Source organism: Gavia stellata, chromosome 6 (assembly GCF_030936135.1).
Source record: "Gavia stellata isolate bGavSte3 chromosome 6, bGavSte3.hap2, whole genome shotgun sequence".
Taxonomy (NCBI): Eukaryota; Metazoa; Chordata; class Aves; order Gaviiformes; family Gaviidae; genus Gavia; species Gavia stellata.
The window spans coordinates 15630235-15646173 of NC_082599.1; the positions used below are offsets into that span (position 1 = coordinate 15630235).

Below are 15939 nucleotides of genomic sequence, written 5' to 3' on the forward strand. Positions count from 1 at the left end.
TTTTTTTTTAAACTGGCCTCGCCTTTATACTGAATTGGTTCTTAATTATAAGATACAGTGACCTTTATCTTATTTCAAAGGTTCACTCTCTAGTCTCTTCAAGATTTGAGTTCTGTGCTGATAAAGCAGACGATCTTCTCCTTCCAATCTAGCCAGGAGTATTGGTAGGCCAGTATTGTCCTTTCTCGAATTTGCTCACATTGGAGGAAGTACAAAATACACTCCGGTCCTAATGACATCAGACCTAACTTCCCAAGGATGAGAGAAAAGCCTGTTGGCAAATTACTTATATATTATAGTGGCTTTCGCACTGTCCTCTGAAATAGCCAGAGCTGGCCATAACAAGGTACTAGAATAGCCCAGCTAGTTAGTCTGAAACTTGACATATTCTGTGAAACTGGAAAGGGGAAGTGCTCGAAGATCCTGCCCAGGGTTGCAGTGGAAGAAGTGCTCAGTGCAGTTCGATTTCTAAAGTTTCTTCTTACTGCAACCCCAGCATTTGCTTGTTCTTCAGGTTTCTTCAAGCTTTCCATTCACAGTTTGAAGCAAAACGTTTCAGAATATTAGGATAATAGTGTTTGCTTTCCCCTGGTTTCCTAAAAGTAGGGTTTTTTCCATTTCAGAAAATAGGTATGAAGAGTTAAAGCAAAATAAACATTTCTTCAAGGAGGCCTTAGGCTGGACTAGCTTCATTGACTGGCTCGTCTGAGGTTCGAATGCGGTTTATTGGAAATTGATAACAAGTTCCTGTATGTTTTGAAACCTTCAGCTTGGCTTTAGCTAGTTTATAACTGATTAAGTGGTAAGTAAGAAAACCTTACATCAAAATTGGAATGTTTAAATGTGGGGTTTAACAGCATCTACCTCCTTTTAATCCTAATTGACACAAGTTGTTCTGGTTCCTTATCGAATATTGTTCCCAAAAATGCTGTTGTTAACCTTAAGAAAGTGTTTATGTAGACATCTATGTGTAAAGTGCTATGCCTTTTTGATGAAGAGAAGCACTTGGGCACATGCCACTCTAACATGTGTATGACTTCCATGCCTTCACCTTTTTTTTTTGGGTGGGATGGAGGAAGAGGCATTCAGCCACAAAATGTGTGGGGGTTTTTTCCTTCTGTTTATGCATCTTAGCTTTTAATGAACTCAGGAAATAACACTTAAAAGCATTGTTGTGCCTCTGTCTTAATTTGGCCTCATCTAAGGAAGATGGTGGAATTTAAATAATTTGCATGAAGTCGTTTAGGTAACTATTTATGTGGTGACAAATGAAGTTCTGCTGTAGGTTAGAAACTGGCAGGGAGAAAAAACGAATTATGGAAAAATAGGTCAGCAGCATACAAGGGCAAGAGGGATTTATTCCTGGAAAGCGTGCTTGTTTTTAATGCGGGGGGGAGTGCTGAAATGGCAACGTTAGTGAACAAGACACAATTATTTAGATCAGTTGAAAATAGGTAGGATTTGGAAAGAGGCGATAGAAGAGGGATGAGGTTGGACACAGAGCAGTGCAAATTACTGAATGTTGAAATGAGTGCCTTGAGCTGTATGCGAAACTGCAGATGAACGGTATCCTTTCAAACAACAGTCTGAGGCCACAGTGTTAGAGACGTTTTAAGTCATCTCTGCTGCTGAAAGAAGCAGTCTTGGCCATGCTTTGCTTCCTCCCTTGTGCCTCCCTAAGCTTTTACGAGACTCTTAATTAGACTGAACTGGACCAGCCTGGGAAACATAACCAATTAAAGTTGTTTTTATTAAACATTAATTTTAATTTAGATCTTTTGTGTAATGATACAAATGCTTGAATAAGCAGAACGGAGAAGGTGGACAGAGAGATCCAGTGAGGAACATGACCATCTGGGGAGGGGAAAAGATGGAACGGCCTCTTTCAACAAACCACATCTGTGGTTTGCGCTGGCCTTGTGGCGTAATGAAACGCCAGGCTGAGGTGTTATTGTGGGCAACACAATGGAAATACAATTGCTTGGAAATACTGAGCCTCCACCACATGTGCTGAATTCAGTCCCTACTGCTCTGACCTGGGGCAAAAAAGGAAGGGAAAGAATCACAAATGGAAGTAAGGTCTCTGAGAAGAAGTTTTAGAAAATTAATTCTATTGAGAATCTGATACCCCTTCTGGTGCAACAAATGGTACTAAATGAGTTATTTCTTGAAATGTCTTCCTTTCTGTATAACTTAGAGTTAATTTGCAGCGTGCTTCTGGAGCTGTGGTTCTAGCACTTGTGTGATGTCCTACACTTTGTTTCTCGGTGCATTTTAGACAAAGAGGTCTTCTTTGGTGGTCCCTGGATAGCTTGGTGAGGTGGTGGTGATGATGCAGTTTGGCTGTTGATGATGTTTCATCACGTGTCATCTAAGAGTTTGGTGTGACAGCGAGCAGTGTGCATATGCTGGTGCGGGCTCAGGACCAAACTGCTCCGAGGGAATTGGTGCTTTCCCCAGCCTCTCTCCAGCCACCAGCCTCCAGGGGCAATGGGGCCTGTGGTGCTGTCTGCTGCCCTGAACAGGGAATGACTTTCTGGCTGTAGTGATGAGTTGAGATGTTTTTTGATGTTTTCAGAAATTTGCATAGTCCTCTTTTATTTTTAAAGTGCCATTTTATCTTCTGTCCTTTTTGGTTGAGTTCAGGAGGACGTGAGTATTTTACATTTTCCTGAAAGTAAGGCTCTGTCTATCTCGGAGAGATCACCCAAAACTGAAAGCACCTAAGGCTGGAGATGAACCTCAAAAACATGGAAAGAAATCTTCTGTGCCTCAGTTTCCTCAAATAAAGAAATAATTTGGAGGATAACTTTTAATCTCCTTCCTGAGGGTGCAGTGAAGCTAAAGTCATTATTGTCCATGAAGCGCTTTTGCCATACTGTGCTGGAGGGCACTACAGAAGTACTGAGTACTATTTATTTTAAATTTGATTTAATGCTTTTGATTAAAAAATTAATAAAATTGTCATAGACCAGATTGTAACCCTGTAGGCACTTGGAATGGAGCATTCGTAAATGAAGCATTTACTGAGAAGTTTGAAATTGTTTTTCATGTTGACTTCAGCAAAACAAATTGAGCAAAGAACAATGAAAAATGCTATAGTATTTTCTGTTATTAAAATGGTGAATTTGTTTGGTGCCTAAGGTAAAATCCATGTTGTGCAAAAGACCAAAGAAGAAAATGCTGTGGCATAACAGGGAAACTCAATTGAAGCAATTTTAGTGGAGTTTCTCAGTGAAGGATGAGGTGAAAAGCAAAAAGTGGCATGCAGCTGTGCAATTCAGCAAAAGAGAAGTAAAAGGTAAAACTGCAAAATGGAAAAATCTCATCACTCAAACTTCGCACAGGAGCCGAGAGTAGGCTTGGGTGCCTCATGCTTCCGTGGCGAGCCCGGGTGCCCTGCATTGCTGTCGCGGTGCCAGGGCTCCCTTGGGGATCTTCCTCCCCTGGGACTTGGGGCCGGGATATTGCCTGGTTTTGGTCCTTAGGGGAGGAAGAGCCGACATGGGAAGAATTAATGTTAAGCTATGCAAGTTAGGGATCCCTTAGCTCAGGTCCATCTACGTGGTGTGTAACTCAAAAGACCTTTTAAACAGATATCTAGGTATTTTTTCTTTCCAGCAGTAGGAATTTAAATAAAAAATTCATAAGTTGAAGCTATATGTCAGCAAATCCTAGCAAATGAGAACCGAAGATAAATCACTGTCTAAATGACAGGAAACCCATGTACTTTTCTTTAAGCAAGATGATAAAATAGCATAATTATGTTTTTCTAGTTCTTTGGGCAAAATTAACAGGGTGCTTTTTAGTAATGCAAAACCAAAACCTTTGAAAGTTATGTTTCCTAAATGAGATGAAATTCAAAGTTAAAGAAGACATGCTAACTTTAAACTCCCACCAACGTAGGGACTTTTACCTTATTGGAGAACAGATATTTTAATTAAGTTTTTAGAAAGCCAAGTCTTCAATAAGCTTTCTGATGTCATCACTAAACAGTCCTGAGCCATGCTGAGAAAAATATCCAGAATTGAATTTTGTTATTAAGATGCCTGTGTGAGTAAAATGATGTTTTGTGTGACGGAAAACAGAGTGCTATACTTTTAGCTTGCTTCTAAATTGACTCTTACGTTCAGTACTCGAGGGGATCGAACTGTTCTGTACTTGGCTGAAGCTAGTGAAATCCTCGCGTGCTGATACAGATCTGCAAATCAAGCAACAAGGGACTATTTCAGATTAAAAAAGAAAAAAGAAATGAATAAGGATAAAAGAGCTATGAGACCTGTTTGAAAATTGCCTGATGACAAATTCAAGTTGCTAAATAAGAAATGCTTTTTGTATCTTAAAAAAGAAAAAAGAAAAAAATCCTCAGAAGGCTGAAAATCACAGTCTTTGAAAAGGTGAGGTGAATAATAATACATTCAGGAGCGTTACAGGGAGAATGTGAAGTGATTTATGCAGAATTTTCTCCTTTGTCTCGATATCAAGGGGAAACTATATGACTCATCTATAATACATCTCTGCATAAGTCTTTCAGATCTATAAACTTATATGTGGAGGCATGTACATTTGGTTTTCTGCAGGGGAAAAAAGTGTGTGTCCCAATTTCATATATCCATTGCCATTTCTTTATCTTTTAAAAATCATGCAGGACTTCTTTTTTTTAAATATATATACAAAGAATAAGGTAACTTTCAGAGTAAAGGAAAAAGTATTTGAAATTCTGTTGTTCTACATTAGTTACATGCAGGTGAACTCAGTGTGAGTCTATTTATAGGAGAACTAATGGATGTGTCTAACTTGACCTACTTTAGACTACTTAACAGAAAAAACAAACACACTGTAGTTGTACCACTGCCGTGTAATTTGTTTTTACTCACTTTAAGAACAAAACAATGTCTTTGCTGTGGTGACCTTCTAAATATATATGTATATTTAGAAGCATGGACATGTATCTATAGTTCCTGGATGCCATAGTAACACTCCATGTTAGGAGTATATTGTGGGTATTTTTTTCCTTCCATAAACGTCAACTTCTCCATATAAAATGAATGCTAGTTTTTTATTCCTTGCTGATCTTGACATCCCAGATCTGTATAACCTGGAATTATGGAGTAGGAAGAACTCAAGTTCTTAAAGAAAACTAGACTTCATTTTGTAAAAATCACTCCTGTTGTGAAATAATTCAAGTAAAGCATCTTCTGCCAATACAGGGGCAATTTTCTCTATATGTGTTGGTATTATATGAGTTAACCAGGAGTGGTGGTGTGTGGTGGGTTGACCCTGGCTGGACGCCAGGTGCCCACCAAAGCCGCTCTATCACTCCCCTTCCTCAGCTGGACGGGGGAGAGAGAATATAACAAAAGGCTCCTGGGTCGAGATAAGGACAGGGAGATCATTCACCAATTACCACCACGGGCAAAACAGGCTCGACTTGGGGAAATTAGTTTAATTTATTACCAAACAAAATCAGAGTAGGATAATGAGAAATAAAACCAAATCTTAAAACACCTTCCCCCCACCCCTCCCATCTTCCCAGGCTCAACTTCACTCCCAATTTTCTCTATCTCCTCCACCTGAGTGGCGCGGAGGGACAGGGAATGGGGGTTTTGGTCAGCTCATCACATGTTGTTTCTGCCGATCCTTCCTCCTCACACTCTTCCCCTGCTCCAGAGTAGCGTCCCTCCCACAGGAGACAGTCCTCCATGAACTTCTCCAACCTGGGTCCTTCCCATGGGCTGCAGTTCTTCATGAACTGCGCCAGCATGGGTCCGTTCCACGGGGTGCAGTCCTTCAGGAACAGACTGCTCCAGTGCAGGTCCCCCGCGGGTTCACAAGTCCTGCCAGCAAACCTGCTCCAGCGTGGGCTCCTCTCCACAGGCCCTGCCAGGAGCTTGCTCCAGCGCAGGCTTCCCACAGGGAAGGCTTCCCACAGCCTCCCTCAGGCATCCACCTGCTCTGGCACAGGGTCCTCCATGGGCTGCAGGTGGGTATCTGCTCTACCGCAGACCTCCATGGGCTGCATGGGGACAGCCTGCCTCACCATGGTCTTCACCACGGGCTGCAGGGGAATCTCTGCTCCGGCACCTGGAGCACCTCCTCCCCCTCCTTCTTCACTGACCTGGGTGTCTGCAGAGCTGTTTCTCTCGCATGGTGGTGTATATAGACACATATGTATGTATCAGTTAACATGATGAAAGGGAAAACAAATGGTATATGAAGTCAGCAACTGGAAGTGTGTTTGTTACATGGCAAGTGCCACACTCATGTTGGCTCACCATGTGGGGGTGACTCTGTAATTGAAGTAATTCCTGTATTATTCAAGGTAAATGGTAAGAGAGGCTGCACAAAACCAGGCCTGGCCTTTGGGCTAAACTTTCCAGGGGAATTTGATTATACATTGACCTGTAATTGTAGCCTCGTTTCAAATAAAGCTGATAACTATTTTCATTGAAAATATTTCCCATGACTCTGACATCAAAGTATGACTGTTAATCTGTATTTAATATGAACCCTAATATTTGTTTTACACTGGCAGATCCTAATGATCTATATGTCAGTCTGTGAATCGTATGACAAGAGTATAAAATTTCAGAGATTTGAACATGGAAATAGTCTGCAGATAAGCCTTGTTTCAAACAAACAAAGAGCGTAGACTTTCGCCTGTGAAACAGCTATGTTTTGGATCCTGAGGAAAAACAGAAAGCAGAATAAAAACTGTAACTAGGCAGTTACACAAAATGAACCCATTTTATTTTTAAGGTAACAGTCTGTTTGAGGCAAGTTGTACATGGGTCTGTGAGATAAGTACTTCTTTTTGTAATATAATGGACACATCTATAATTTGTTATTAATCAGATCTTCAGAGAGCTCTTTAGATGTGTTGGTTAATACTAAACATGTGGCAATCCATGCTTTATATATTTCAAATATTTAGCACATGAGAGGTTAGTACTTTCTTGTTGCTTCTAATCTTTTAGTTGACTTTCTATCATCGCATTACTTTTTAAAAACTCATTTTAGTGGACTCCCCAACAGACGGCACTGTTAGGGCTGGGGTGCCCTGTCCGGTCATGCCAAACCTTTTCTGGCTATTCCTGTTGGCTGTGGTTGGTTTTGCTTATAGTTCGCTCTCTAAGTGAACTGTCTCACAAATTCATTATGTGATGAAATACCTTGAGTTTTGTAATCCTTCAGATACTTTGCATCTAATAAAATGTTTAAAAAATAGGTTAAGGACTGCAAGTGTTACCAGGTGATAAGAAAAGGAAGAGGTGAAGCTCATCTGGTATCTTTGAGCAAGAAGAGGTGTTTTGTGGCTCAGCATCCCAAGCTGCTGTTGAGACAACTAGATCCATTTCAATATTACTGTTTTTCAAAGTGTCGTATCCAGGTATCTTACCTTTATTTGGCTTTGCAAATGTGGAATATTATCCCCAGCATATTAATAGAGAAATGCACTTTTAAGTGATTTTTGCCACTATTGTATCGCAAGTCAGTGTAGGAATTAAGAAAGGACTCAATGTTGTCTTCACCTTAAGTCTCTCTTTGATATGAGAAATAGATCATCAAGGTGTTATCAAGTTCAGTCTGGCTACAATTAACCCATTTGTCAATGAACAGAAATTTAGGGCACTGAATTATTATCACTATAATATTTTCTAATATGCTGTAAGTATTTTGGTGAGGCATATTATTTGTGGACTTAGAGCTGTTGCAGAATGGCTGACCGTGAAATAGTTGTTGTGCTACAATAACACTTGAGTGTTCTTTAAAATGTCCCTTAAATATGATCTGGTGGGAACAGCTACATATTTTTGTTATCCATTTGATATTTGCCATCTGCAGAGGAACTTTGATGTATGGATTTGTTACGGTAGCTATCAGTTTACAGCACTCTGCCTCCCACCTTGAATTGTCAGTAGTCCCAGAGAAGTCACTGAAATGGTCTGGAGTGGGATGCCCTCAGCCTGGGGAAAACAAATGTTGTAGTTTTCACCCAAATAGCAAATACCGTCTATGAAATATGATTACAATACACGTTGTGAAATGCTTGAGACTCAGTGTTGCTTTAGACATTGCTATGTTTTTTTTTCTCTGTCGGATCCTATTTTGTGCTGTTTGCTGAGTTGCTTAAGTATTTGCAATTTTTTTTCTTTTTTTTTCTTCCCCCCCCCCCAATATTCTTTCTCTGCTGGTAGGCATAGACCATCCGGCTACATTAATTAACAAGCATGTTCGATCAACAACAAAAAAACCCTTTGAGTTTTAATGCATTTCATGCTGTTTGTTGGCAAGCTACCACTGTAATGTCATGTCTGAGATTTTCTTTATTGCAAAGAAGCAGAACCAGCAAAATGTCTCAAGTTAAATTCACTAGCTAGAAAACCTTTTGTCTAACCTACTAAAACTCTTAAAAGGCTCTCATACTTTTCAGTGCTGTCTGCAGTGCCTACTGTAAAAAAGAATTAACTGCAGTGTCATCTAGTGAAAAGCTTTTTCAGTGGAAGCTCCATTAAATGGCCGAGCAGTATTTGTGTTGCGCTGCTGCCATTAGGCTGGCTAGCTGTGCGATAGAGGTGTGTGCCACCAAATTGTTAGAGAATATATGTGTGTGATTTCAGTGACATATCACAGGTTTTTGAGCCCCTAAAGACTACGGACTTCAGTAAACCTCTAAACTAATACGTGTTACAAAATAATTGAGATACTACAGGGCTTGTCCAGTTTTTATTACTATTACAAGGCTATAAATATATGTTTTAAGGAGAGTCATTAGGCATGAAAAAAATGGTAGTTAGTCAAAACTGAATGCAGTGTCATATAGGTTTGTCAAAGGAAGGTTGTATCAAATTAAATTCATTGGCTATCTGGTGTTCTGCTTTTGGGACAATAGGAAATCAAATACATCTCTCTTTACATCTGTAAAAACATTTCTTTTCAAGGCGCTTCACAACAGAAATAGTGCCATCATGAAGCCAACCAGTTTTAAGGCTCAGCTTGATCAGTTTATTAAATGGGAAATAAGAGATGATTGCCTGTGATAGCAGGGGATGAATTTGATATTCATCAGAGACCTGGGAAATCCCTTCCATTCTGTGCTCCTCTCTGTCTATATGATGTCTATTCACTGATTTGACTGAGCAAGGCAAATTTCATTTTAGAGTAGTGAGGCATATAGAAACTATATGAATATTGCCATTTCCAATTGTGGGATGACAATCCTGTACAAGAATGTGAATAACACAGGGCTGACTGAGATGTAAGGAGAATATTAAGTCTCATATATATATATATATATAACATTAAATATTTTTTTGTGTTTTTTTCGTTTAAGTGGATGATGGTTTAATGTAAGGTTTCTCTCTTGCCTCTCTCTCCCTAGATTACTGATAATAGCAGTTCACTGAGTATAGAACTGATGTGGATCACACAAAGCTCTTACCTATTTATTTGTGCATATATATGTTTGTGTTCAAGAGGGAGAAACCCTATTTTTTTTTTTTTATTGAATAACTTTTGTTTTTTCCCCCTGCGATCTTTGTAACTGCTCTTCAGATTTGATTGAAAATTGCCATTCTCTGGAGATTTGGCCGGTTAATCAAGAAGTGGGAACATTAGCACAAAAGCCTGATGCTGGTATATTTGTGCTAGTTAAGACACAGGAAATAGGTCCCTCAGGAGCAGTTTCCTATCAAGTTTGATCATACAGAGAGAGAACTGACTTTACATTGCAAGGACCAAACAAACATTTATAAAACACGGCTGCCAGGAGACTAATAGCAAATACGGTCTCTTCTTCCATAATCATTACAGAGAAGTGCAAGAGAACAAAAGGGGAAAGATGAAGGGAAGGGCACATTTTAGTAACATAAGTATTATTTTTGTTGTGTCCCAGCTGGGGGAAAAAAATACTGGTGTGTAGTGTTTCAGGAGCTTTTCTTTATTGATAATGTGTCCTTCTCTACATTAAAATCTAAAGTACCTGTTGGATGTTATATACTGTTCCTTTCTGTTTGGTATTTACAGTATTTTCACTCACTATGCTAAAATTGAAAAAATTAAATGCTAGAAAACAAACAAGTGTGAATTTTTCTTCCAAAACACAGAGGCTGTTTATTGAAAGGTTTTTATTTGCAGAGGGGTGTATGTCTGATATATTTATCATGTGTTGCTCACACTGGTAGCTCTGCCTGTTTATTGCAATGGTTGCAACTGCTTGCCATTTCAAGACCCTGCTTTCTGTTGCTAATGCTAGTAAAAATGCTGAAAGTGTTTTATAATGAGAACACCTACTCCGTGTGAAAATACTTCGCTGCAGTTACTTTGCAGACTAGTAAAAATACAAAACAGATTTAATTACATTTTAAAAGATGGTTCCTTTGTATAGCTCTTATGTACCCATGTCAGCCTGTTTTTCTGCTGAGGCTGGATCTCTTGTTCAGTTAACAACTTCACAAGTCAGAAAAAAATTTCGTTTGTGTACAATGAGAACAGATTTACTACAATTTACAGCTAAATTTCCCAGTCTTTCTCTTTTCACTGATTATGTTACATCTTGGAGTGGTTAAGCGTGCTTTCCCAGGGAAGGGCACTGCAGTGCGGCTGAGCCAGTTGCGATGCTGCCTTGCGCCTGCTGCGGGGTGGGGCTGGGTGCGGATGCTGAGCACTGGTACCCTGGCTCTTCTGGCTTTCTATAATCCCCTTCCCGGCACTCAGACAAGGCGGAGGATTAAGCTGTCTAAATTGAGTGTACATAAACAGCAAAGTCAGGGCAGGAAGATGCAGGTTTGGGAGCGGGAGCCTGTAATTGGTGTTGGAGGTGCAGGTAGAGACACAAGGGGAATGAATTTAACACTGTGGGTTGCAGAAGTGAACGAGGGAAACGTGCAGAAGGGAGGTTGGTGATGAAACCTTGGCACAGCTCCATGCACTTGCATATTGTGACAAACTTTACTTACAGCTTCCCTTTCTTTAATGTTAATTTGGATTTACTCAGTGCACAAGATAGTTGCTGTTTACATAATAAGTGATCATTTAGTTTTTTCTCTTGTGTTGATCAGTGTAGCAGACCTTGCCGTGGAGTGTTCAAGTCATTTGAAAGTAGAGTTACTCTCTTTCATACAACCATTATCACTAAAATACCCAATCACTTTCTGGACAATAATGAAATAATTATTATATCCCTCTGAGCTGAAAACAAAAAACCCAAACCAACAACCAAACATCTTTAGTCCCATTTTTTTCAGTTATTGGTAGAATGGAGTTGCTGCTATCAAATTTGAGAAATGGGATTAAGTGTTCAGAAAAGACAGATTTATATGTAACCCTTACGTGCCTTCAGAGCCCATTTCCCATTACATCGGGCTAAAGTAGATCGTAATCAGCACTTACTTGGACCAGGCACCTAGAAATGAAGACTGCACAAATGAAACGTAGGAATTTAAGTGACTGCACTAACTTTATTCAGACTCCATGGCTGCTATTGAGTTTTCTGCAGGTAATAGTCAAAAGACGAGGGAATGTGAAGAAGTTCTGCACGTGTTTTTGGGGAGTTTATTAGAAGTATATTGAACAGCAGAGATGAGTGGGGAAGTGCTTCCTTGAAAATGAAGTAGTGACTGGTAGTAATTGTGGATTAATCAGAGGCAGGAGCTGATATTTCGGTAATGAAAGATAAAATGACCAGTAAGATAGGGAAGGCATGGCTGATTTTGAGCTTTGGAAATAAAACAAGGCAGTCTTCACTCAGAAATAATCTCAGAAAATGTAATTAAATGGTCTGTTTGGGTTTATATATGTTGAATAAGGTTCTGTTGGCAAGCGTAATGCTAACATTTCTTAACTCTGAGGATTTTGTAACCCTAAGAGGTGACAGGGAAATTTTCTTCAAAAATACAAAACAAATTGGCAACTGTTCATATGTATTTCATTAATACTGTGCAGGTGAACTGTGAAATGGATCTTTCTATATGCAGAACTGCTAGCATTAATAGTCCATTTTGAGCAGTTAAGAGTTTTTGAGTCATTAATTTTATTACAGAACTTAGAACAATAATGAAAGAAAAGTTGTTGGGTGTTTTGTTTTGTTTTTTCCTCTTTTTTTTTTTTTAATAGAACAATGGCTTGACTTGCTTTGGCACCTACATAAGCTTTTTAAAATAATATTTGCAAGAATCTGCTACTGTGTACCTGTGCACAAACTTGACTTTGTAAGACACAGGAATTTTGTACAGATCCATTTAAAAGTTAAGAATAACTCTTTGAAATTCCTAATTCTCTTAAACTGACTAAGAGAAAATTTAAAGAACTTGGCTTTCTTTTTGATGCTGCTGTATTGTTTTATCTCCGTATAAGTAGCCTAAATACATGACAGATGGCGTATGTGCTTTATGGACAGTTACATTCATGTCTGGTGGCACAGTGAGGCCCTGGGTGGGAAGCTCTGGCTGAGTCATCTCAGCAAAAGGGACTTGGAGGAATTTTACACTGAATGCATTAGGGTATGTAGAAGTACACTGGAAGAGGTGCTTTAAATTTCCCTCTGTGCTGTAAAAATGAAATGATCTTTTAATTACTTTATTTCAGTTTTGGAAAAGAAATATCATTCTGTCTGTAGTGGCTGTACATTAAAATGTGTATCTTTTGGTATAGCAGAAATTGGTGTTTTTATAGAGAGAAAAGAAGCCTTACAAGTTTGGCTCAAATCAGTTATTTCTGAGAAATGTCTGCCATAATATCCGTCTGGTTTCTCAGAAACTTTCTTGGTCTTCGTATTCCTTGGTTTACCTTATGATAGCACGTCCAGGTGGAATTTGCCTTTCAGAAGAAAACTACTTTCCAAATAAAGAAATAATTGCTTGATGCAGAGATTTTCACAGCTAGTTACTTTTCTTAGTAAATCAGAATTTTAAGTTAAATCCCTCTGCAGGTGTCCAATTTTTCTTTCCGTTCAATTCCATGTAAATCAAAATCTGTGTTATTTTGAGAAGAAGAGAGAGCCTGATTACTGTAATATTAAAGATTTTTAAAAGGATCCATCATACATCTGCTGATTATTGCAGTGGTGCTTTCGTTAGGGTTGTGATTCCTCCTCTAAGCACCTATTTACAGGCACATGCATGTTTTTGACACAGATCTGTCTGCTGTCCGGGAAAAGCCAGACAGAGGCATGTGGGAGCTGCTGTTTCTTAATTGCTTGGATAACTGACAGTGAGTCTGGTTCCAAAACTTGCTGTGTTTATAATTCTTGATACAAAAGGCACAAAAAGTAGATGTGATGGTGCCAGATAGCATCTGTTTTACATAGCTTTTGGTTTCCAGTTTCTGATGTGTTATATCCTAATATTAAAAGATACTGTTAGCCAGGAGGCAGGTAAGTTGGCTGTTGCCTTCATCCTGGCTGTGCTCGGGTCAGGCAGGGGGATGCTCCTTCCCTTGGCAAAATAAACCTCTGGACCCCCAGGTGGGACAGAATGAAAGAAAATGGGACGTGCAACAAGTGGAGAGGCTTAAGTGTGAGCTGGCCTTAGGAGGCCTTGGGAACAAGAGCAAAGACACTATCGGGGCGGGGAAGTGGAAAGAAGGATTTCCACAAGGATTTAGCTCAAGTCTTGCATGGTGGGCTGCATCTCAGGAGGACACTGAAAGTGGGTCTATCAAGAGCAAGTCTGAAGGACTGCTGGAAAGACCGAGTGAGGCAAGGGGAGTTTTGTTTACAAACGGACTTATTTTAAACTAGTCAAGGCAAACACTTACAGGGCTGAAGCATGGTAAAGTGTAGGACCCAACTGGTACTAGAGGAATGATGCTTACGTTGTACATGTGTAGATGTTTGCTAAAATGGTACAGCATAAAGCCACACATTTTTGTGTTAGCAGAGGTGTATCTACTGATAGGGAGGATGTCATTTCAGTCTCCTCTTACATGTGTATATACTTACCATGTTTGCTTGAAAAGACGACACATGGAAAATGGCCAAAAACATTGTACTAACAAAGTAACATTCATCTGTGATGACCTTTTAACAGAGCTGAGATTCAAAATTGTGTTTCATCAGCAACTTTGATTTTAGACTTGCAGGTGATAGCTTCAGTGCAATATAAATACCTACGTAGTTTTCTACAATCACCAGCGTCCCTAACTTCAAAACAAGAAACCCATGGCAACAGTGATCTGCAAGATTCTGTATGAAACAAGGTGTAACGCTTCTTTTTAATGTGAAACAACTCCAAATGTTTTGATTTTCCTATATGTACCTTTTTGCATGTAGCTTTAGAATTGTCGTGGAGATTTGATTATTTATTTATTTTTAACCTTTATTCAGTGATACTTACAGAACTTCAGCTGAAATCAGTAAATATAGAAATGTAAACACTAGCTTATGTCATATTTATGAATTTTATGGGTTATCTTTTATACTGGGTTTATAAGCAACTTTTACTATATGGAAAATGTTTTATTTTGAGTTCTTGTTTACATTCATAATGCCGTTCTAGGCCAGTTCAAGATGCTGGTTAACCTTTGAAATGTATTACTTGCCTAGTGCTTAACAGAGATAGATGGCAAAGAAGTGCATATTAAAGCCTCTCAAAACACAGTATCATCAATCTTCAAGTAGCTTGGCTTCACGCAGCGCACTGCTATCCGGGATGCACAAGGCATATCTACAGCCCATGGAAGCTTTATGCATCCAGCCTCCTGCTTGTGCAGATTCTCAGTGGAAATGTCAATGGGACATTACCAACTGCCTCTGCCTTCCTTTAATATATTTTCAATAATTTAATATATTGTCTGACTGTGTGCTGAACTCATAACCTATCACTTACTGTTTTACTGACTGGATGGCTCTGGCTCTAGAATCTAATTCCGTGTTTGAAATCTACTGTTCACACTTCGTAATATTTTCTGTTTCGTCACATGGGTAATTAAAAGTATAAGCTTCTAGTGATTAACATAGGTATAAGAATGGTTTTAGTTCTTCTTACTGGTAGTCCTTGAATTACCTTGATCTATGTTTGAAAGTACAGCGTTCACAACTTTGACATTAAAATTATACATTTGGTGAATAATGTATGCACTTTTTGGAAAGTCAAATTAAAAATAAAATCAATTGGTTAGCATTGGAGCCTCACGTAACTCTTTAATGTCAGCCTTTTCTGGCATGCTATTAATAAAGGCCTGTGATAAAATGTTTAAAGAGGTCTTGGTACTTTATGGGATTATACAAGCTGCATTTTCTTATACTGTTTTTAACTCTTGACAAATGAGTCTGAGTGAGCTGCCTTGTATATTCACTCGAGCCCCCAGTAACCTTGGAAGGAGCTTGCCCAAACACTGCTGACCATCAGCTGATTTTGTGTTTTTACTTGGGTAAAAATGCTAGCTCTGATAGCTTCTGTAGTGTTGCTTTTACAACTCTAGTAAAATTAAGATATAAAACTGACTAAACTATAAATATTACAAAAACGCATAAAGTGACAAAAACCAATTTACAACAGTTTCAGACAGGAAACAGAAAAGATTTTTGTAGTTGTGGAAGCACACATTTCCACTGTGCATGTGGTAACCCCAATAATCTGAAAATGGTAAAATGGCATTATTAAAATGAGTTAAGCTATTAAACTTAGGTTTGAATGATTTTTTTTTCCTTTTTTTTTAACATCTAGGATGATGATCGAACAGAGGAGGACAACAGCAGAGTTGAGCCTGTTGGACATGCAGACACTGGTTTGGAAAATGCTACAAATTTTTCCCTGGAGTAAGTTACTGGCAGAACACATTGTTTTAACAATGAGTCTTGAGACTGAACAAAGACTAGCAAAAAACTCAGAATAATATGAGTGATACTGCTGTTACGAAAGTGGGGCAGTCTTTTTTAGGTCATATGTCATTTTGGTTTTAAAAAATTTGCTTCATGGACCTTTTTAAAGCAGATTTTAA

General features: G+C 38.9%; 1 protein-coding gene across 8 annotated transcripts in view; it reads left to right on the forward strand.

Annotated features, from left to right (window-relative positions):
• Positions 1–15939, forward strand: part of PARD3 (par-3 family cell polarity regulator) — a 458445-nt gene that overhangs the window by 219866 nt on the left and 222640 nt on the right. For all 8 annotated transcript variants that reach the window (XM_059818399.1, XM_059818402.1, XM_059818398.1 and 5 more), the window contains one exon: positions 15666–15757. In XM_059818399.1, coding sequence (XP_059674382.1) covers positions 15666–15757 — 92 coding nt within the window. The remainder of the gene's footprint in view (positions 1–15665; positions 15758–15939) is intronic.